We start from the raw sequence: 24,117 nt of genomic DNA on the forward strand, positions 1-24,117 counted from the left end.
TGAGTCTCCTACACCGATACCCCAAATGTGTAGCTCTCTTGAGCTCGCAGCCTCATCGGGCGGGGAGAAGCTCCCAGGACAGGGGGGACTGATCCCCACCTTGTTCTCAAGGCGGGAGAATTGGCCATTATGGCAGCATCCGGGGAACATACCGTCAAGTTCCTTCTAGCTCAGAAGCCTGTGCCTTACCTTGGTCCTGATGATCCAAAGGAAGGTCTAAGCCGCAGGTGGAACCCAGTGCCAGCAGTTTCTGGATGTCTTGTGGTGTCTAGAGAAGCTGAGGGGGCCTGAGGAAGGAAGTATGGAAGGTGTTTTGTGTAATCCTATGAAAGTGTTATTTGTTACTACTATTAATATCTCTATTCTATTCTACTAATATACTCATATGTTAAATATATTACTAACGTGATATAAACATTAACATCATTAATATTTCCAAGAATGATTTTCAAAACCAGCTTTTCCTGACATTTTAAATTACAATACACATCTCTAACACACCTTTGATGTGTACAGTTTTCCCGTAAAGTATATCCAAAATTTCAGCTTCCATAACTTTTCTTTTCCTTTTTTGTTAAGAGTCATTATTCATTTGCTTTTTTCTAGGCAAACATAGAGGGCTCCCCTCTATTAGTTATGTAAATAATATATGCTTATTGTAAGAAATAGGGCAACAGTGGCGAAAGGGAGAAGTAGAATCTGTCCCCCACCCCTTCACCTCATTTTCAGCACTAGGAGTAACTACGGCCAACACGTTTGATAGATGCCCTTCCATAACTAATCCTACGTATACCCAGTCACGTGCATAAATATGTGCATTTATTGTTTGTTCCCACAACAGTGCTGGAATAGATGAAGGGGATTAAGAGTATGCTTATCTGGAGGAGCCCTGAGTAATACATGGAATTGTTAAATCACTATATTGTACACCTCAAACTAATGTAACACTGCATGTTAACTACAGTGGAATTAAAAGTTTTTTAACGGAGTTACATTATATATACCTGCTTTTGCACGGCCCCATTTTCCATGGGCATTTTTCACTTTTTTTATTTTTTGGTAAATATAGAACTATCTTGTGTTTTTTGTTTTGTTTTTTTAATATAATGTATTGTCAAATTGGCTTACATACAACACCCAGTGCTCATCCCGATATCTTGTTGTTTAAATGGCTGTATACTATCTTACTGAGTTAATGTAGCATACCATATTTTTAAAGTTTATTTATTTATTGTGTGTGTGTGTGTGTGTGTGTGTGTGTGAGAGAGAGAGAGAGAGAGAGAGAGAGAGAGAGAATGAGCGGGGGAGGGGTAGAGAGAGAGGGATGGAGAGAGAATCCCAAGTAGGCTTCATGCTTCAGTGCAGATACAAGGCTCAAACTCACGATCTGTGAGATCATGACCTGACCTGAAATCAAGAGTCAGATACTTAACCGACTGAGCCCCCCAGGCGACCCTGGACCATATGATATTTAATTGCTCTTCGACGTGTGGATGTTGAGGATGCTTCTATTTTTATCACTATTATATAGCACATACTCTTAAATATATATTTTTATGGTCTCGATATCTCCATAGAATATTATCATCCATCATTGTTTATCACAGGAGATTAGAAGCAACTTACAAGGTTAAACCATACAACGTTAATCCATAAGAGGCAATACTATTCAGTCATCAAACACGATGCCCCAGAAGAAAATGAGACCACGTGGGGAAAATATTCTTGATATGCCATTGAAGGAAAAAGCAAACCTCAGTACGACAGAAAGCCAATTTTGTTCAAATTATATATAGAACAAAAGATTGGAAAGTATAAGCAAAAGTGTATCTTGAATGGTAGATTTACAATATCTTCGGGGTGAGATTCTGAGTAATTTAACGTTTACGTTTTTGTGTTTTTCTATACTGACCAAATGTTTTGCATGCCGATGTTGGTATCTGCAAAGTTAGATATAATTTTTTAAAGCTTCCAAGTCATGAGCAGCCTTTAGCTACGCTACACATTGGAAGGAAGCAAAAGAACTAGAGAACCGAGGCATTCCGCTGAGACTGTGGGGGCTCTGTGACCTTAATCAGCCTGTACTGTTCCAGAGGCCGTGGCAGCCAACAGGGGTCTGCTCATTTTGCACAGCCCAGCGACTTAAGGTCTGTGTTGATTCCCCCCCCCCCCCCCCACAGGTATGTTCTGGACGACCAGTACGTCAGTTCCGTAGGAACAAAATTTCCGGTCAAGTGGTCAGCCCCAGAGGTGTTCCACTACTTCAAGTACAGCAGCAAGTCAGACGTGTGGGCCTTCGGTAAGAATGTGGCCACACAGGCCCCAGCCCCATTTCGTAAACTGGCTTCCACAACAGGAAACCGCAAGCGCAGCAACATCCATTTTTAGTAAAAAGCCCCAGCACTTGCGAAATTACCTGTACGGCCTGAGATAAGCAAGAGATCGAAGGTGATCGAGACCTTTCTCCTTGGGCCGGGGTCAGGATGTCTGCCCCGTATCGTAGAAAAATCTCCATCCCGCTAGCACCTTTGTATCAAATCATAGGAGATAAAAGCTCTTCCACTGAAGATTTCTAACAGTTCTTAAAGAGGAGCCATTGGAAACTAAAACCAGGTTTGCATGGAGTCCAAAACGTGGAAGGGCTTGAAATGTAGCCATCGACTTTCCGCGTGAAAGCGGCCATGCCGGCCGTTCCCTTCTGCATCCGCCTACTCTTTGGGCATGCGCGGGGCAAACACCAAACACGACTCGGTGCTTTCTTTGGCCTTTGCTAATTTCAACTAGGGTCCTCGTTAAAATTCGTCCTTAGATCGAGGGTCAGCAAACCACGGCCCAGGGCCAAATCTGGCGGCCTGTTTTCGTAGATGGACTTTCACCGGAGCAAGCCACGCCCATCCGTTCCCGTATTGTCTCTGGCTTTGTACTTGCTCTGTGACCCTTGACAGAAAAGATTTGCTGACCCTTATTTTAGTAAAAGATCTATACTGAAATTTAGTAAAGGTAATTAGAAAACTGAAACAGTTCTTAAGTTGTGATTTGGTAGATTTTCTGGTATCTTTCTGCCTTGTTGGGAGTGTCAGGCCCATTTACAATCATTGTCAGATGGATCCAGGATAAATAATCCAAACGATCATAAAGTTATTTATGGGTGTATTAAATGCAACTGAGCCCTGTTTTATGTCTGGCTCAGTCCACAGGCATAATCTGATTTTTTATATGACATCCAAAAGACCGCATGAATAACAGAAAATTTCGTTAGCCGTTTATTTTTCCATGTGCCACAAATTTTTAAAATAACTATTACTTTTGTAAAAGTAGTATCGTTCACTTAAAAAAATAATCCAATGTACACAGAGAAAAGAAAAACCACAAAGATAGTGTTTTGGTGAATACTTGATATCCTTTGGGGCTGACTACCTTGTGAACATTAGTTTCAATCTCTTTGTGTCGATATGCCTTATGAAAGATGCTTTTAAAAATCAGTATCCTTACTCAGTAATTACGGCTGATGATTCACCCTGTGCAATACAAGTTGGCTCCAGATATTTTCTGGCTGTTTCCCAAAACTAAATCCCTTCTTAAGTAATTTGCCCCCAGTGAGGATATTCAAAATGAACCAGGGCCTCTGAAAGCAATTCCCAAAGAAGGGGTCCCACAGATATTTGAAGCAACGGTATTATTTTTGGGATAAGTGACTAGCCTCCCAAAGACAGAACTGTCAAGAGCAGTACACTTTTGGATGGTTGTGTTAGAAGGTTAGTTAAAAAAAATAACAGCCACGGCAACTTGTGACATCGCCTTATTGTAAACATTCTACATAAAATCCATAGCCCTAAAAGTGAAAGAAACTTTGAAGTTGGTACTGTGGTTACGGTTCTAGAATAATTTTCTTCCTTCTTCTGTATTTCGGGCTTGCCAAGGTTTTGAAGCTGGCTGGCTGCTGAAATTCTCTGGTTTGATCGGGGAGACAGCACCCTGGCCACCATTCAGAGAGCATTTAAAGCATGCTGGTGCACTCTATGTGCTCTGCATTTACTTATTTAAAAAAAATTTTTTTTGAATGATTTTGTTTATTTTTGAGACAGAGAGAGACAGAGCCTGAGCAGGGGAGGGGCAGAGAGAGAGGGAGACACAGAATCTGAAGCAGGCTCCAGGCTCTGAGCTGTCAGCACAGAGCCCGAAGCGGGGCTCGAACTCACAGACTGTGAGATCATGACCTGAGCCGAAGTCGGATGCCCAACCGACTGAGCCACCCAGGCGCCCCTGTGCTCTGCATTTTTTTATCCTATGTCATGCTTACAGCAACTCTGTGATGTACAAATACCCACATATTATAGACAGGGAACCTGATCTGAGAATGGTTAAGAAACTTGCCTAGCCTATAAACGGCAGAATTGAGCCCCACAGGCCACATCTAACGGACCCAAACGCCACCCTCAACCACCATGACCAGAACCCGGTGTTTTAATCTGGGGTCTGCAATGCCCTTGGATGGGCTTCAGTACAATGTGGACACCCAGAAACTGAACACAAGAATGCTGTGCACTCACCTTCCCAAGAGAGAACCAATGGTTTTTATCAGATTCTTAAAAGGACACCTGACCCCCAAAATCTTAGGAACCATCAAGGCAAAAAGGAGGAATTTTGTCCCTGAGTTTACCTGCGAATTTCCACGGGAAGGTAATTTGCGCAATGAAACCGTCGCACACAACTGCCAAGGCAGAGAGAGAGGGCGGGGACTTCGATCGCTCCTTCGGGTTGGAGCGGGCAGGGAGAGGGGTGTTGTCACGGCGAGGAGGGGACGAGGAGGCCCCAGCTGCCTCCCTGAAGCCCAGAATCCTGGCCTGAGTAACTCCCGCTGCAGCTGCCCTTGCCATTGACCCGTTTACCGGCAAGAACAGGCGCCTGGGTGTCAGGGAACCCGGAGAAGGCACCTTGGGCTCCAGAAGTGATGGCACAGTCCCACCCTCCATACCCTGTCCCGTTTCCCAGGGATCCCTCGCTCTGACCTGTGGCCCTCCTGACCCGGTGTGTGAGGCCCGTTCGGCAAACTGTACCTTCTGACATCGGCCCTCTTTCCTTTTTGTCCGCTGGTCGCCCTTCGTGCGATGCAGGGATCCTGATGTGGGAAGTGTTCAGCCTGGGGAAGCAGCCCTACGACTTGTATGACAACTCCCAGGTGGTCGTGAAGGTCTCCCAGGGCCACAGACTCTACCGTCCCCAACTGGCGTCGGACACCATCTACCAGATCATGTACAGCTGCTGGCACGAGGCAAGTGCACCACGTGGGGGAGGAAGAAGGCGCGTCAGGTGCACCCGGAGCGGCGGCCTGGGACGCCAACCGGGCAAGGCATTTTTGAGAGAGAACACCTGCCGCAGAGCAGGTGCGATGGCCCCGGGGCCCTTTCCACAAGTGTTTGTAATTTAAAACGAGCAACGTAGCAATGCAGGTGCCAACGATTTAACAACTTCTATCCAGCACTGTTCGTATATATTAACTCATTTATTCATCAGCCAACACGCTATGAAGTAAGCACTACCATGTCCCAAACTAAGGGAAGCGGAAACAGAGGCCCAGAGAGGTTAAGTGACTTGCTCGAGGTCACATAGCTAGTAAGAAGCAGGCCGGTTAGCGTCAGAGTCCCTGTTCTTAACCACAACACCACGGGGTCTCTCCTCACGGAGGGAGGCGGCCAGAAGGACATGGCGTGCTTGGCTATACCGTGTTGGAAGGGATCGGAGTTAGTTGGAAGAATAGGTCGGAGTCAGATCCTGCAGACTGAACAACAGGGAGAGGAGTGTGAGTTTTGCTTTTTATAGGCAATGGAGAGCCAGTGAAGACTTTTGAGAGTGCATAATAATAGGGGACTTCAAAGAATGGTAATCTAAAAATAGCTTGTAGCCATTATCTGGAACTGCCTATTGGCAGAGGGAGCAAATGCTGCATTCGTGTATTCATCCATTCATTTATTCATCTGTTCACTGGTAAAAGGCAGATTAGTGTCATGGTCAAGCATGTGGACTCTGGAGTCGGAATGTCTGGTTGAATAGCTGTGTGACCTTGTATAAGCCTCCTACCATCTCTGTGCTTCACTATAAAATAGCACTTAACTCCTAGGATTATTGTGTGGATTGAACGAGTTAATATTGTGAAGTGCTTAGAACAGTGTCTGTTCTGTTGTGTATTCACAGAACCCCTGTGCACCAAGCACCATACTTGGTGCTAGGAATAAATTGCACAGATTTCTTCATTTCTTGTGTGGGAGCCTAGAGTCCCACATGGGAAGAGTTGCTGTCAGTATCACGTACTAATATTTTCTCACTTAGCCTAACATTCTCTCCTGGGATGTGGGCGCTTCCTGATTTTCCACCCTATGGCACTTGGGATGAAGCTGTCCCACCCCCTCCGCCCCAAGGTGGTGTTTTTGGTGTTGAGAGCCTCGGGCAGCACGAGAGGATCAGGTGGGGTCAGAATAGAGTTAGCAGATGGGGTTTTTGAATTGAAGCCCCGAACCTGTCTGGCCCTTCCCACTCTAGCTCCTGGGAATTGGCCACACCATCGGATGGACAGGAAGCCCTGAGAAGGACTGAAATGCCTTCTTCTCCCAGTTGGTCCGTGAAAGTATAAATTGTGGCAGAGTCCGTGGAGAGGGGTTTGCACCCAGACACTTTCCAGTTGAACGTTCTACATATGGTGACCGCTTTGTGCATTTTGGTCCCCAACTTTTTATATGCTTTATTTCACAATTTTTAGAAGAAGGTTCACAATTTTCATTAGATTCCAATTTAGCTTCTCTATATTTCTTTGCACAAAAATGAGCATGTACGTGTGTGTGTGTTTCCCTTTCTTTCTTACAAAAAAAGGAGCAAATTCCCTCCGCAGGTGTTACCCCTCTATCCATGTGTCTATTTCCCCACCATCTCACCAACACAGACCATTCTGGATCTGCCAATCTGATAGAGGAGAAATGGCATTTAGTGCAGCTTATAGATTTACATCTTTCATTACAAGGGAGGTACATTTTTAAGGGCATTGGTATATCTTTCTGAGAATTATGTCCTATCTTTTCCCTTTGTTCTGTTAAGCTTTTAGTTTCCCTCATCTTGATTTTAAAGACCCCTTTATAAATGAAAGAGATGAGTACTTCATCTGTGATAGTTGTAAATGTTTTCTCCCACTCTGTCACTTAGCTTTTGATTTAACTTATGGTGGTTTTGTCATGCAAACTTTTTTTTCTTTAAACACAGTTAATTGTGTCAGTATTTGCTTTTCTTGCTTCTGGAAACTGAGTTAAAGTTACATAGGTTTCTCCACACCCTGGTCATAATGGCATTCACTCAGATTTTCCTCTAGTATTTTGTGGTTTCATTTTTTTACATTTGGATCCCTGATCTAGTTGGTGTTTGTTATGGTGTATGGTATAAAGTATGGCTCCAAAGATCTTGTTTTCAAAATGACCACCTGCTTGCTGCACACCATTTATTACAGATCGTGTCATCCCAGGGATAAGACCATCTAATCGTGTCCAAATATCCCCTAACATAGGAAATCTCTGTATGTATTTGGGGTTATTTGGGGACTTTCTCTTCTGTTCTCCAGTCTCTATTCATGTGCTACCACCGCATTGTTTTAATTATAGAGACTTTATAATACGTTTTACTTCTAGGTAGGCTAGCACGCTGTTGTTGCTGATCTTTTTAAATACCTTGCCTAGCTATTTTTGCATAGTTTTTAAATTTCGCTTAATTTTTTAATTTTTTTAACTTTAATTCCAGTGTAGCTACCGCACACTAGCTACATTAGTTTCAGGTGTTCTTTTTCCACACGTTGAAACTCTATGAACTAGAGAATGAATTTGTCCAGCTTGAAACATGCTTGTTCATATTTTGGAGGAGATGGTATTCAGTTTATATTTTTAACTAGGGAAATTTGACATCTCCGTGATACTGATTTGTCCTCTTCAAGAGCAAGCAACATTTTTCTATGTGCTCAGGTCTACATTTGTGTTTTTCAGCAGTGTTTAAAGTTTTCCTCATTTGGGGGGGTACATTTTTGTCTGTATTTTATTTTGGTGTTGTTGCTGTTATAAGTGGAGTGTTTCTTCCGTTGTGTCTTCTGACTGGTTCCTGTCTTTGTACATGAAGGCGATTGATTTTGTATGCTAATTTTACATACTGCTCTCCTGAATTCCTTTCATTTGAGTTGGTTCGATGATTGATTCTCTTGGCTTTTCCAGGCATACAATTGTATCTTATGCAAATGAAGATATTTTTACTGTTTCTTTTTCAATTCTTAGGGCTTTAGTTATTTTGTCTTTAGGAGAAATGTCCATAGCGTTTCCACAATTAAAAAGTCACTAGCTTTACAGGGTGCCTGGGTGGCTTAGTCGATTAAGTGTCTGACTTCGGCTCAGGTCATGATCTCACATTTGTGAGTTCGAGCCCTGCATCGGGCTCTGAGCTGTCAGCACAGTCTGGAGCCTGTTTCAGATTCTGTGTCTCCCTCTCACTCTCTGCCCCTCCCCCGCTCACATTCTGTCTCTTTCTCTCTCTCAAAAATAATAAAATAAACACTTAAAAAAGTCACTAGCTTTAGGACTGAGATATTCATATCTTATATGTATTAATGTTTATTTACTTATTTTGAGAGAGACAGAGAGACAGACAGAATCCCCAGCAGGCCCCATGCTGTCCGTGCAGGGCCAATGCCGGGCTCGATCTCACAAACTGTGAGATCATGACCTGAGCTGATATCAAGAGTCGGACACTTAACTGACTGAGCCACTTATGCGCCCCTTATATATTTTATTTTTAATCATAACTTTTATAAACTAAGCCATTGGGGTTTTCTTGTATTTAGATTCCAGAAAAGCGCCCCACATTTCAGCAACTCCTATCTTCCATTGAACCACTGCGGGAAAAAGACAAGCCTTGAAGAAGAAATCGGGAGATCTCATGAGAATGAATGTAAACGCTGGCCAACATCTTCATTCTTTTTAAGGAAAGTAGCAAGGCACAGACAATGTAATTTAGCTAGTTCTTCTTAATAGTCTTCTGCATGCTGTTTGTTATATTATGTAGAAATGAACAAGGTAAAAAAAAAAAACAAAAGATTTCCTTGAAATTTAGGTCAAATTAGTAATTTTGTGTATGCTGATCTTAATATTACACTTCCCAGACTATAGCCGAAGCACATTTTCTGATCGTGATATAGACAGTGCGGACCATGTGTAAAGATGGAACAGAATTGACAAATTCTTTGTTGGATATTTGTTCTTTTCCTTATATTGTCACTGTCATAATTAAATGTTACTAATGAGTACCAAAATGTGGACATTTGCCTTCATGTTTCAATGCTGTCAAACTTTAGCATGTCTGAGAATCAAATGAACAGTTTATTAAAACACAGATTCCTTAGGAACTACCGCAGGGATTCTGGTAGAGCAACTCTGAGGGCAGCCTAAGAATTTGTATTGTTAACAACCTTGCGGACGTTCCTGTGCAGTGGGGCATCATTAGGTGGTCCATAATTCAACCCAAGTGACCCAACCCTCCTCTGATTTCCAGATTAGATCACTGATTCCTTGTGTCATGTATATATGCCATGCAAATATAAAACTAAAATAATATATTCAAGAATACATTAAATGCATTTCCACGAAGAGCAAATTTTAAAAGGTGCTAAGGTAAATATGATGCCTTTTTCCTTAACCTTAATCCTTATCGATTTTGATTCCCTGTAACCATGGTCTTATTTCTAGAAGTAAATGTTGCTTTCTAATAATTTTAAATCCTTGGATTTGGGGCTCTGGGGCTTCTGGCTAATTTGGTAACTGAAATGTCTATTTCAGTCTCCTATCTTGACACAAAGGAACAGAAACACTATTCCAGTTTCTCATGGCAATTGCCAAAAGGTACTTATGCTTTAAAACTATTCTGGATGGGGGGAAGGGGGGGGCGCCTGGTTGGCTCAGTCAGTTAAGCGTCCGACTCTTGATTTCAGCTCAGGTCATGATCTCATGGTTCGTGAGTTCAAGCCCTGCATTGGGCTCTTCACTGACAGCATGGAGCCTGCTTGGGATTCTGTCTACCTCTTTCTCTGCCCCCTCTCCCACTTGCTCTCTCTCTGTCTCTCAAAATAAATAAACAGATAAATAAATAAAACTATTCCTGGGACTCCCCTCCTTCAAGGCTTCCTGCTGAACCCATAGGTTTTCATCTCTCTTGAACTATGTCACTGTCTTTTCTGTAACGTCAAGGAGGGTTATGTGGAGGCACAATTACGATGAAAAGACATCCTAATTAAACCCTGCTACTATTCTCCAGATGTAGATTAACCATCTTCCTTAAGAGACACTCATATTCTTTCTCATCCCACTGACTCCATCACCTCCTAGCTCCTTCCAATGATCCCTCTTGGTTGTCTCTTTGCATGTAAATACTGCTTCCTGTATTTTCAGAAGAATCGACTTTTGATAGCCGCTTTCTATTATTTCACAGAGGTGCACAAATCTCAATTTATAATGAGATGGAACTTTAAAAATAACCACTAGGGCATTTATACATTCAGCGAACATTTCTTTAGCAGGTACCGAGTGACAGATTCTTTCCTGCTCAAGGGAAAAGAAGGAACAACACCATCCATGTTCCTCAATGGGCCCTCTTGAAGGCTGTTTTCCTTTCTTTTCCTTATGTTTATGTGTTTGGGTTTTTAAAAACAATCCTTTTTATAACAAAAGTAATATATGCTTATTGCAAAAATTCAAACAATACAGAATCATCTACCATGAAAAGAGCCAAAGCCTTGCTCAGAAGCCTGGCTCCAAAAACCAAGGGAAGCAAGATATGGAGATATCAGTAGAGGTTTGTAAGAAAATAACCCCACTGATGCTAGAAGGGGCCAAGTAGAGGAAGAATACTCATACCCCAGAAAACATACATCATCTTGAAAATGTTATTTAACCGTGTTTAGTGGTGATAGCTAGCATTTACTGTTGGTGTTTTAAACCAGGGGACTGCCTACATGCTCTTGGAAGTGAAGAGAAGGTCATCCCCCCTTGACTTGGCTCACTGACCCACCCTAACCGTTATCTCCATAGAATTTGTTAAATAAAAAGTTACTCTAACATTATGCCGGCCACCACAGGCAGTGAGGTGATGGGTAGAGTTTGGATATTTTAATCTCTTTTGAATCAGTCTTCAGGTATGTAGAGGATGGTGTGCTCAGAATGGGGCTGGGCTCTGAGATAAAGAAAAGGAGTGGTAGGCTTGGTTCCTAACCTGATGGTATAAACCATCTTAACACGCCTCTTTCTAGACAGATCTGATAGCTGGTTTGTACAATAAAGCAATTTAAGAAACTGGGACACATTCCAAGACATTTGAGAGGTCAAGGCTTCCCAGGGAGTCAGACAGCAACTTTGTCCATGGAAATGAAAAGCAGACCAAATCCACAGAAGCCCCAGCACATATGGACACGTCAGACTACAGGAGTGTGGATCTAGTAAGTATTTATTGATTGTCTGCTTTGTGCTCAGTACCACTCAGACACTGGGTGAACGTAAGATTGAAGACGTTGGGTACCCACTTCAGAGGGTGACATTCACCTGAGATGTCTAGTCACTCCACAGAGAACGACAGAAGTGAGTTTCTATCAGGTGTGCTCTGGTGGGGGGGGGGGGGCTCCTGGAGGCCCCTGGGGCTAGTTTTCTGTTGTCAGAGAGATGAGCAAGCCTCTTGGAAGTGAGAAGGCAACATGTGTAAACAGCCGGATTCTTCTCTTCTTTAGACATGGCAACCCGAAGAACACGTGGTCCAGTCCAATCATCACTGTGGGCAAATCACTACAGTACTTAGATTAAGTTAACGTGAAAAGAGCGTGTCAGCCTTTATACTTGAAATAAAGCGAGCAGTGTGTGCCGTTCTGGATCCCTGCCGCTCCACCAGTTCGCAGACGCTGTCCTGAAAAGCGATCCATCCAGATTCCATACAAGGCCCCAACACTTGCTCCCTCCCGTACAGCCTCCCGTGCAGAAATTCCAGCCGTGCAACAGACATTCCCACATCCATTACCCCCAAACAGCCACCGAGGCCAAAGACCCCTTTTTTCTATTACTCTCAAATATAAACAGAAGTCAAATCCTGAGGCAGAAATAAATACTGAAAGCAAGTGAAGATGCCCTATCTTCAGGCCTGTCTCCTTGGGACAACCTTTCCTGAACAGAGCCATGGTTTTGATATTTAATGACATCTTTATAATCTCATATTGTCAGTGCCGTAAAATCAACATTTACATACAATGAAATCACCTCAAGAGGAAATAGATTTTCCTAAAATGAAGTCTGAACATCATCAGCATGTTGGAATCCTGGATTATTTTCTCCTTTACTCAAGTCCACGGAGGCGTAAGGATTTTCTTCACTTCTTGCTTGATTGTTTCTGTTAAATAAAGTGTAGTCAGTCACCTTAGTATAGTGATGTTGGAATGACACCGCCTCCCTTGGACCCCACTGCGCCCAGGCATCTTTGACACTTCAACATCGAATGGCTCGTTGGTGAATCACTCCCCTCCTGACGGGCTGTGAACACCTAGAGAGCATTAGATTCATTCCCTTTGCCCCACGATCGGTTGGCATGATGGCTGGCAGAGTGTGGGAGACCGCTGAGGGTTCGTGCTCTGGAGTCACAGAGAATGAGCCTCCGTACCTCAGTTTGCCTACTTAAAAAATGATGGCAAGCAGGCAAAGTCAACAAAGTAGGGCTAGCACAGCGCCCACAGTACCTGGCATACAGTCCTCAACAAATAGAAACCATTATTATTATTTGTACAAAGTGGTTGTTTAGCCAATTGCCCCATTTTAAATGGCTTCCCTACTAAATTATCAACTTCCAAATCGGAGGGCAGCTCTGTGGCCCAACAAACAGCTTTGGAAACTGGGTGTATATCCTAATGTGTTACTGACTAACTGTGTAGATTTGAATTACTTGGTCTCTCTGAATCCCAGTTTGATATGTACATGAAGATAATTAGATAATTACATATTTACATCCTACATTTGCTGAGAATATTAATGCATGAAGAGTACTGAGCAGGGTAACCAGTCCTATTTTTCAGGATACCTTCTAGTAACACAGCACATGGCATGAAGGAGGGTCCCCAAATAATTGATTTAATGAATTAACTTTGGAATAGCATCTCACATGCAAAGAATGCTTCTCAAACCATAACGTGCATACAAATCACCCGGGGGGAGGTCTTACTAAAAATGCAGATTCTTCCCACAGCAGGTCTCCTAGAAACCGATAATTGTCGTTGGCTTTGGGAAGGGAACTTGAAGGCAAAAGGTGACAGGAAGATTCTGTGTATCCTTCCGTATTTTTAAAATTCTAACCATATGAATGTATTCTATTTGATGCTTAATTTTTTTTAACTGAAGCTATTTTAGGGAACTAAATTCTCTACAGAGAAGAATTGAGCAAAACAGACCAATGCGTGTAAAAATTCCATCATGAGCTTGTGTCAGCAGCCTGAAGTGTGCACAGAGTTTTGTTAGGTACTATAAAGTATTATTAACCTTAATTACATAAGCCCAACGGAAGTGATTTCTCAACATCAGAAAAAACATCTAGTGGCAGAACAAGGCTATAAATTGGGTCTTGAACAGTTTGAATCCTCAATGAACTTGGATCTTCAACTCAGGAACAAATTAGAAGGTGCGTGGCCCATGGACTAAGGGATTAAAGGGTGGGAGTTTGAAGCACATCTCACAGCTCATTCTTGAATGATTTCACCATTCAAACCATCACTGAGTCAGTCTCTGAGGTCACTTCTAGACCAAGGAAGACTATGAGAGAGAATAATTTCCTGAGCCTGCCCAGCCCCGCTGGGTCTGCAGGGCCTCTTGGCAGTAAGGAGACGAGGCTGTGACCAGGATGGAGTTTACCAGGCCATGCTAGGAAACCCCAGGCTGAACATCACCTGCGTGTCGGTGCTTGCTAGGAAGGCCAAGTGGTGATGAAATCTGGTAAATTTCTAGGGGATGCATCAGAATATTTAGGCGCAAAATGGTCCAAATAAGCAATTGGCTTGTACAACCTACCACTTACTGCACATTTTCCCATTAGTTTTCCCTAAACCTTTCTGTTTTAAGATAGGTAAGTCTAGGAAAGGTCAACTTACTTCCTTCGATTTCTGATCCCGGAGACGATGAGCAGGACAATACCAACCACTACCACACCCATCACGACCCCAAAAACAATCAGCCATATGGTGACAGGTGGCTGGTAAGGGGGTGACAGAGTTGGCTGAATACCCAGAAACTCCAGGCTGTTGTCATCCAGGCGGAAAGCATCATTGATACGGCTCCGGGACATCCTATTCCCAAAAGCAAAACACTTAGGCACAACAAAATTGTAATTGTTTACTTCTTATATCATTTTTCCTGAAAGGATTTGATAGGCTTACCCTAAGAATGTACACCTAGAAGAGTGATGAAATCAAAGCAGATAACCGGCTCCAACGACAGATAAGAGATCTGACAATCATGCACCTTTCCTATCTTGCAGCCTAGATTAGGTCTGGCAACAGCTTCCTTGGGTTGTGAGTGTGGAAACGTGCAACTGGCTGGCATTTGTTGATTTGTGACTGCTGTGTTGTAAAAGCAAAGTCAGCATATTTGGTGAGAATTTCCCTTCTGTCAGAGTATGTCTACGACGACTTTATATCAAATAATGGAAAAGGACAATTGGGCGCATCTCTTCTACAAATCCGTCGGGTCCTATACCCAAGTCTCGACTGTTGTGTTTTCCAAATTAAAGGTGTTGACCTTTGGAGGCAGGGGAGGAACACAGGAAAGGGGCCTTCGCCAATTTCTCCAGCACTGGGATGGGATATGGCTAAGTTTTATAGAGCAAAAAAGGATGAAGAATTATTTTAAAAACCAAAACTAGTGAACTTGAGAATATTCTGGATTGAAAACCAAAGTGTCTGGCAGCCCGTCCTCCTACCCTTGGGTGCAGTGCAGGTCAGGAGGTGAGAAGGAGAGCGGTCAAAGCAGAATGAGCCATGTAACCCCAGGCAACCTCAGCCTGAAAGTGTCTCAAGTCATTCTGGAAATAGGAAATTTGAGCTCCCCTACAGCTCACAAGGAGGGCTGGGCTCTCAGGATGACCTCAGCTGGCACTTTTCCCCAAGACAGAAATAAGTCATTCGGAGGCAGGCCGTAAAGTCTCTGGGCGTGGTTGGGCGGTACACCCCAGCTAGGCCAGATTTTCCAGGCACACTCTGCCCAGCAGGTCTTGGAGTTGCTTCCAAAGATGAGCAGCAGCTCAAGGGGGCCACCTAGCGAGCTCCCCCACAGAAGTAGGTGCCTTAGCCTTTTTTTTAGTGACACAGATGAGGCACATGGGGCATATCGTTCCTTCTAGACGCTCAGCGCCCACAGCAAGTCCATCTCCTAGTGTGGAGGCTAACCAATGCCTAAGGAATCTTATTCTTGCCTACCTTCTTTCAGACTCGGCCTACTTAAATGATTCCTTCATCCAAGTCCCTATAGCAAGTGATGGCAATATGTGTCCGTGTCCCTTCTGCACTTCACCATGTTCCATGCATGCAGGCCGGACTTTCTTCAGCCAGTACCTGCGGCCTTTGCCCGAGAGCATTCTCAGGCCACAACGTGCTGCCCGGCCCGCAGGCCAGAAATGCTGGGGAGTCATGTCACCTGTAAGCAGTTCTCTCAACCAACGACCAGGGGAAGGTGGTAAATAAATACCCCAGCGCGGGGGGGACGATTCAGGTGTACACTCTGCTCGGTCTCCCAGAATTCCCCGGCAGAATGGAGCTCGAGCTGCCCACAGTGGCCACTTGCTCAATAACATGTCATTTATTCTTTTCCTTCCATGCTCTGTCACCTGTGCACGCTTCTTTCTCAGAGCTTCTGGAGGTCACCTCCCAAATAAACTAGTTACACGCAAATGCTGCTGAAGGGCCCCCATCAAGAGAAGTCCCTAGCTGTGCGATCCTTCTGGAATTAACCCCCAAGATTTGAAGCTCGACATGAGTCAGAGCAGCGCCTGGCACACAGTAAGAGCACACTAACCCACTCGCTATTGTTGTGCTCACACTTGTTAGCCCCTCACCCTCAGGTAGTTTGTCGGCAAGTAAAGTCACCTGATGGCCTCTTCGACTTCACTTCTAGGAATGACGTCAGACACATTTTTCGATGCAGTGACAAAGAAGTTGAAGGAGATCCTTGGTTTCAAATTGCTCACCCACACGTTATCCTCCCTGCGGAGAAACAAAAGAAACATCTTCCCTTGTGGCCCAGAGGACACAATACAGACAATGGGGGCTTCTCCTGCCGGTGAACACTGCCCAAAGCACATGAACTCCATGACATAAGTTGTGACGACACAGTCTAGGCACTATTCTGACACCGTCCCAGAGCTGAATTTTCTTTCAATGATAGAAAACGTTCAAGCTGAAAAGCGGCAGGTGAGCCAGTCCGGACGGACGGGCAACCTGGGCCTGTGATAGACACCGTGGTGAACAGCGATGGCTCAGCACCGTGAACGGAGGCGGTGCGTCCGTGTCCTCTGGCCTGCTCCACGCAGCAAAACCTCTCCCACTACACGAACCGCTGGGGGGAACGACTGGGCTTTATAGTACAGCGTGACAAGACTGTGCCCCCCCACCCCACCCACCGGCTGCCACGGTGATCCCGGCAAAGCCTAAGGCAGATCTTGTGGCTCTGAGCCCTTCTCACTCAGAAAAAAGCCGAAGTCCTTGGAATGGCCTATGAGGCCCACGCTAACTTTCTTCTCCCTTTCCCTGTGCCCGCTCCTGCCCTGGCCACGCCTTCGACTGGTCTTCTATTAGCTCACTGCCTCAGCCCCACTGGCCTCCTTGCTGTTCCTTCAACAGACGAGGATATTCGTTCCTCAGAATCTTTCCACCCGCTATTTTCACCATTGTCTGCATCGCAGGTGCTCTCTTTGCCGTAGGTGTTCGCTCAAATACTAACGAGGCCTTTTCTGACCATTGCAGGCAAAGCTGAACTCTAGACACACACACACCAGCACTCCGTAGCCCCCGGTGTGTTGTAGTTTTCTCCCTGGAGCTTGTCACTGTCTAAGTGTGCTATATTTCACCTACATGTTTTGCTGATTGTTTAACACACACAGAAAACATAAGCGTTAGAATCCAAGTTCAATGAAAGTAGAGATGTCCACCTTTCTTTCAGTGCTGAGGGCGGAGGGACCGTTTGGTGAACGGAAAGGGAAAGGAAAGGTGGAGAGAGCAAGGGAGGGGAGGAGGAAAGAGAACAGTGCACTTGCGATCTGTAAGTCAAGTAAGTCACAATCATCCCTGAATAGAGTGGCCCAAATTCCAGGACATCGGAGAAGTTGCAAAGTTGTTAGTTATTAATTTTACTTGAATGAAGGTTTAAGCATAATATCATCTCAGACCCAAGAGAAAGACAAGTACTGGAGTAACTTGAGAGCACAGCAAATCAACTCACACAAAAGGAATCGTCTGGTTTTTGACTTTGGAAAAATATTCTCTCATGGCGTATGCAACAGATGACCGGAACAAGTACATTTCATTGTCATTCCATTCATACTGCAATTTCAAAAGAAAAACACTGCTCAGTAGGGATCATAGGATACATTCAAAACTTGACATTCCAGAAGCATTATTTTTAAGATTTTTTAAATGTTTATTTATTTTTGAGAGACAGAACGTGAGTGGGGGAGGAGAAGAGAGAGAGGGAGACACAGAATCCAAAGCAGGCTCCATCCAGGCTCTGAGCTGTCAGCACAGAGCCCGATGCGGGGCTCAAACTCACGAACCGCGAGATCATGAACCGAGCCAAGTCGGACGCTTAACCGACTAAGCCACCCAGGCACCCCCAAAAGCATTATTTTTAAATTTTCTACCACTCCAGAGAATCTTGCTATTCATTAAGCCAGTGACCTCGAACTTTTGTGTGCACCGGCACCACCTGGAAGGCTTGTGAAACCACTGAAAACCACTTAAACCACCGAATAGTGGGCCCTGCCCTCTGGGTTTCTACTTCAGAAAGTCCGGGAGGAGACCCACGAATTTGCATCTCTAACAAGCTCCCAGGTTCTGCTAATGTTGCTGGTCTGGTGCCCACGTGCTTCAAGGACTACGTTCATGGATCCTTTTACTTCAGTTTGATAGAAGCTGAAATAAACATCCTGAGGGCAGGTTTATAGATGGGAGTAGTGAGAGTTGTGGGCTTTGATAAATATCCATGTATTGTACACCTGAAACTAATATAACACTGTATGTTAATTATACCTGAAATAAAAAATAAATTTGGGGCGCCTGGATGGCACAGTCGGTTAAGCGTCTGACTCTTAACTTCAGCTCAGGTCATGATCGCGTGGTTCGTGGGTCCAGCCCCAACCCGTGCTCTACGCTAACAGCTGCCGAGCCCGCTTGGGATTCTCTCTCCCTCCCTCTCTCTCTGCCCCTCCCCTCCTCGTGCTCTCTCTAAATAAACTTAAAAAATTTTTTTAAGTTTTTTTAAAGAAATAAAAAAATAAATTTAAAAGAGAAAAAATATTGGGCACCTGGGTGGCTCAGTCGGTTAAGCGTCCAAATCTTGATTTTGGCTCAGGTCATGATCCCAGGGTTCGTGGGATCAAACCCTGTGTTGGGCTCTGTGAAGCATGGAGTCTGCTTGGGATTCTCTCTCTCTCTCTCTCTCTCTCTCTCTCTTCCTCCCTCCCTCTCTCAAAATAAATAAATAAATACTTTAAAAAAGGAAAAAGAAAAAATGCCCACATATTGCCAAAAAATATGCAGAGCTTTTACTATTTTTATAGTAAGTTCTCGGATATGCACAAGTATAAAAGAAAAAGAAACTTGAAATTTAAAGGAAAAAAATTACTCTTGCACACAAGGTAATTTGTTCTTGTTTTTCACTGCCAAACAAAGAGCTGGTGTATTTACATAGCCCGCGAAAATTTGCTGAGAAAAAGAAAAAAAAAAAAAGCATTCACTCTTTCCTCCAGTAGCTGGCAGTAGAGATCAATGAATGGCACACATTTTGCCTCTTTTCCTTCCCTTTTAGAAAAAAACAATGACAACTTTCACAAAAGAACTGTTACATTAACTTCAGCTTCATACCACTCAGGTAGAAAAGCTGCTTTAATAGTAATGATAATGTGGGGCGCCTGGGTGGTTCGGTCGGTTAAGCGTCTGACTTCAGCTCAGGTCATGATCTCACGGTCCGGGAGTTCGAGCCCCGCATCAGGCTCTGTGCTGACGGCTCAGGGCCTGGAGCCTGCCTCAGATTGTGTGTCTCCCTCTCTCTCTGCCCCTCCCCTGCTCTCACTGTGTGTGTCTCTACCACAAACATAAATAGCCATTAAAAGAAAGTAATGATGATGTTATCAACATTATTATAGCGGTACAGAATAATTAATATTCTGGTTACTATTGCCATATTAAAAAAAATTAAAGGCTGAGTTCTCAATGCCAAGGATCCAGTTGGACTTGTCCTTGCAACCACTTGAACTGGGCTGATATTTCGGCCCTGATATGCAGGTGTGCTCAAGTGTGGGGCTGGGTTCATCAAAGCAGCCTGGTTCTCAGTGAACCGGCCTCACAACGTCACACCATCAACCCCTCTGAAGACCATTTACCAATCCCTCACTGCATTGAAAGAGAACATGGGGACAAACACCAAGAAGATACGGTAACTGAAAAGGATCCTGATTTCCTGGATCCTTTCAAGTTATTAGAGCACCTGGGTGGCTCAGTCGGTTAAGCATCTGACTTCGGCTTAGGTCATGATCTTGTGGTTTGTGAGCTCGAGCCCCACTTTGGGTGAGCTGGAGCCCTGCTTCGGGTGAGCCCCACTTCTCTCCCTCTGCCCCCCCCCTGCCCCTTGCTCAATTACACCCTCTTTCTCTCAAAAATTTTTTTAAAAAAACAAACATATTAAAAAGATAAGTAATTAAAATGTATTAGGCCAAGGAAGAGCTACTAAAAAGATGACAGAGAAATAATCCCATTGATAGTCAACAATGGCTAAGGAATAGGAATTTGAATATTTAAAGTTTGGGAAGTGGTGCACCTCTATTTTGATTCTTTCTTAAAGATTGATTTTTTACTCCTGTGTTATTTGTATTTAGATGTCTTGTTTATCCATGAAAATTACCCTGCAACTACCGGGGAGCCTTGCGCAGTATTTAATTTGTCAGGCAAAGTAAGGGGGGTAGAAATGCAATCTCTATGAGATATGTCCAATGCAAGTCACAGTTTTCTACAGTGCCCTGGACTGCTCCATCCAGCAGTCCCCGGCCATCCCCTCATCCTGCACGGCCTCCCGTGCTCCCCATCCGCCTGGGACTACCCTCTCCTCTCCTTTTTCCCAGTCAAAGCCACCGCTTCCTCAGACTGGCTCTGAGACAGGTGCTCAGCTGACCAAGAGCCGCTGAAAGGAATTTGCGCGCAGGCATAAGTAATTTGGCTTTCCGTCAAACATCTCGCTTGTCCCCAAATGCAGCTCTACATCACTTGTTCTCAACTTTGGCTGTAATTAGAATCACGTCGGGGGCTTTTAAAATGCTTGATGTCCACCCCTTGATGCTACGCCCCAGAACCAGTAAGTCAGAGTCTCTGGGAGTGGGACTCGAGCTTTAACATTTTTTGAACATCCTGTATGACTCCAGTGTGCAGCCGGGTTTGAGAAACTGTGTTACAAATCAGAGCGTCCCAGTCTTATGTATACAAACCATGTGGGGGCTTGTGAAAATGCAGATTTGGATTAAGAAGGTCCAAGGTTTGAGCCTAAGATTCTGCATTTTTAAAAAATGTTTATTTACTTATTTTGAGAGAGAAAGAGAGAGAGTGCACGCATGAGCAGGGGAGTGGCAGAGGGAGAGGGAGAGGGAGACAGAGACAGAGTGCGGGAGTAGGGAGGGGCAGAGAGAGAACCCCAAGGAGTCTCCACACTGTCAGCACAGGGCCTGACCTGTGAGATCATGACCTGAACTGAAATCAAGAGTCGGACGCTTAACCAACTGAGCCACCCAGGTGCCCCAGATTCTGCATTATTAACAAGCTTCCAGAATATGGATGATTAACTAAAACAGAACAAAGCAAAACTATGTACACTACTTCTAAAAACAATCTCTTAAAATATAACCTTGTCCTCTTCCTCAAGTACAAGTAATGGTGATAAGAGTGAATTAAGAGGGTGGACATTTGATATTTAAGATTGGATGTTTTCTCATTGATCTTCATAACACCTTGAAAATAACCAGGAAAAAGTAGACATGATCAATCCAATAAGGACTGTGTTACTAAAACAACAACAAAAACAAAAAACAACACCGAGAGCTGAAATCCAGAAACTGGAGCTTATAGTTTTTAAGAGAAACATGTGGCCTGTCTTCTTTTAGACCACAGGGAAGGGGCTTATTGGCCCCATTTAAAGGAGTGCGTTAAGAAGTAATGGACACACTGTCCAGAATACTCACTGCTTCGTCTCCAAGAGCTGATTTTAGGCTTATCCTCACTTTAATGCTTTGGTCAGCATCTGATTAAAGTGAAATCATAGACAGTTGGTTACAGATGACAGATTGACCACGTGCATTTATTTCCTTCCCCTCCCAAGATTCCACTAAAGTGACAGTAAGGGAATTTTTTTAATAGGTGTAAATACACTTTTGGAAAATGAGAAGTCATGGAGGAGTGTTAAGTGCTTTCTCAAGGGTCAGGAAGCCAGGGCCTAATGTGTACGCAGAGGCAGTACAGAGCCACAAAGTCCCAGAGAATCCCGGAGAGGCTCAGGGGTGGGAACAAGAGATCAGACTGAAAACAAGGGCAATGGAAGCGGAGGCACGGTTAAAGCCACGTTGGGGCACAGCGGATCGTCCCATCCCATGTGCTCTTGCTTAGAAAGTCACTTGGAAGCTCTTGCTGCAGCCCAACAAGAGGAGATCCAAGAAAGAAGACATGGAATCCAGGAAGCAGTGGATTCAACCCACGAAAGCAGCGAAAAGACGGATGACTCGGGGTGAAACCGTGGTCCCGACTGAGAGAGAAGAACGTAGGACTCTGAGAGGAGAGTCTTGAGGGAACCAATGGGACTGAACAGAACAGGCATGTTGGACTCTCTGGAAAAGAGAAATGCAACGTTGATAGCAAATTAGACACGAAGCAAATAAGGCGGTAGAACCTCCAGGACAAACAAAAAGTCACCTAAGACAGGATTTAAAATAGAGTATTACTTGGTTCTTCGGGCGTTATGATACAAATACTGAGAGTTTCTTGTAAAACCATTATTAAAACTTTTACTGGGAAAATGAGGAAGGGGGGTGAAGAGCAGGCAGAAGGGCACATCTAAAACTGACCAGTGAAGAAATAATATAAACAAAAGGTTCAGAAATATGAAAGTAACTGCCAGAAAGAAGAGATAATAACATTAAAATTGATTTTAAAAATATTTGCCTTTTAAGAGCAGGATTCAACTGCAGTGGGTTGAGGACAGTTATACTCTTTTATTTTAAATATGGGGCTAATGAAGCAGACTTGAAAGAGAAAGAGAGAGAAGGAACTTTCCAGTGGAGAAACTATTCCCAAGACCTAGCCCATCTTGCTGCTGCAGGATTTTTTACAATACCCAGGATCATTGTCTCGCCGCTTCGAAGAATGAACAGTGGACACAAAATGAGCAGGAGGCAAAATTTATTAGAATATAAGATCAGAAAGGAAGAATAGTATCAAAAAAGAGAAAGAGAGAAAATGTGTGTGTGTGTGTGTGTGTGTGTGTGTGTGCGCGCGCACGGCGTGTGTAGTTGTCATCATGCCACATACATAGTAGGTGCTCAACAAATGTGTTTCCTCCCCAATAAAATGGCAGCTGCCACCACAGCACGGTCAGAAGCAGGGTCTACACAGAGGGAAGACATACTCAGCTGTGTCGTAGCCCCATGAGATGGGCCAGAGGAGACTAGGGGAAGCAGAAAGGGAGTCATTTGCAATGCGTCAACTCGATGTACTCACATGGACGCCAGTCAGTGTTCCATCCCACAAAAGAATTCCTGTTCTGCTCTTTCAGCCAGGTAAACAAGGGCTCAAAGTACTTGAGCAGTGGTGTTACATTCATTTTCTTTTCTCCTACAACATGTTCCAATGCTAAGGTCCAGGGCTTTGATTTTCCAAGGGTCAGCATTTGGCTACATGAAAAAACAAGAGGGTGGGCTCAGGGATTTTAGAGGGATTTCAGATGTACACATATTTACACTATGATCTATCATTTCTCCTCTTTGGCTTGGCCAAGTTTGCTCCTGGCTGGTAAGAAAATAAGGTGGGTTAACGGATGTATTCATCCTTCGATGTCTTTCCTTCCAATTAATACAAAGGGGGCTCTGGAGGTATGATGTGGAGAGAGGAGGTAGACTGTCCAACCATCACAAGGCCTAGGTTCCTGTGTGACCATAAAAGAAACATTTAATTTGTGGATGAGGACATTTTGAGGCCAAACATTTTCTTTTTAGTACAAGGAAATCAAATTCAAACATAGGCATGAAAGTGAGTAATATTGGGGAGCATTTTGCAGTATTTCTTACAGCAGCTTCTTCCCGGCTTCACTGGAATTTGAGATATCACATTTGTGCAGGGGACCTTCATGTTTAGCTATTCGACAAAGGGCTTCTTGAAACTGGAATTGATAAATGGTCCTTGTGTAGTATCTGTAAAGTAGACAAAGACACAAGAGAGCAGTCCTGTGTTTAGTCCCTTCGCTAGATTCATAGATCAGGGCATATATTGAAATTCTGAGGCTCTATTAACCAAAGAGATACTGGTCCAACCTCTTTCTCCAGAAAGACTCAAATATGAACCCTACAGACTCATCATAACCTACCTGTATTTAGGTATCAGCTGATTTAAAAGGCAGTATTATTTTGTTAAATGTCAGCTCACATTTGTATCGTGTTTTACATATTGATGGCCCTTTCATATAAATAATGCCAAGCAATCCTTATGGCAAGTCAATAATATTATTTTCACCTTCCAAATGAAGAAACTGACGTTCAGCAAATTCAAGATCTGGGGCTTATAGGTGAAGAACA

The 24,117-nt window shown here is 43.9% G+C and overlaps 2 protein-coding genes across 9 annotated transcripts in view; one reads left to right on the top strand and one right to left on the bottom strand.

Moving 5' to 3' along the window:
- BMX (BMX non-receptor tyrosine kinase) overlaps window positions 1-9,328 on the top strand; it is a 53,496-nt gene extending 44,168 nt beyond the window's left edge. For 3 of the 4 annotated variants that reach the window (XM_045051195.1, XM_045051194.1, XM_045051196.1), the window contains exons 17-19: window positions 2,181-2,299; window positions 5,115-5,384; window positions 8,861-9,328. In XM_045051195.1, the coding sequence (XP_044907130.1) occupies window positions 2,181-2,299; window positions 5,115-5,384; window positions 8,861-8,907 (436 nt within the window). In that variant the 3' untranslated portion in view covers window positions 8,908-9,328. The remainder of the gene's footprint in view (window positions 1-2,180; window positions 2,300-5,114; window positions 5,385-8,860) is intronic. The other variant, XM_011291615.4, reaches the window with a different exon arrangement.
- A 2,165-nt stretch (window positions 9,329-11,493) lies between these two features.
- The window catches only part of ACE2 (angiotensin converting enzyme 2), a 43,255-nt gene continuing 30,631 nt past the window's right edge, over window positions 11,494-24,117 (bottom strand). For 3 of the 5 annotated variants that reach the window (XM_045050306.1, XM_045050304.1, XM_045050307.1), the window contains 7 exons: window positions 23,614-23,736; window positions 23,048-23,220; window positions 21,520-21,578; window positions 17,520-17,620; window positions 16,169-16,285; window positions 14,180-14,374; window positions 11,494-12,438 (listed from right to left, as the gene is read on the bottom strand). In XM_045050306.1, coding sequence (XP_044906241.1) covers window positions 12,330-12,438; window positions 14,180-14,374; window positions 16,169-16,285; window positions 17,520-17,620; window positions 21,520-21,578; window positions 23,048-23,220; window positions 23,614-23,736 — 877 coding nt within the window. In that variant the 3' untranslated portion in view covers window positions 11,494-12,329. 5 annotated transcript variants of the gene reach the window in all.

Source organism: Felis catus, chromosome X (assembly GCF_018350175.1).
Source record: "Felis catus isolate Fca126 chromosome X, F.catus_Fca126_mat1.0, whole genome shotgun sequence".
NCBI classification, from domain to species: Eukaryota; Metazoa; Chordata; class Mammalia; order Carnivora; family Felidae; genus Felis; species Felis catus.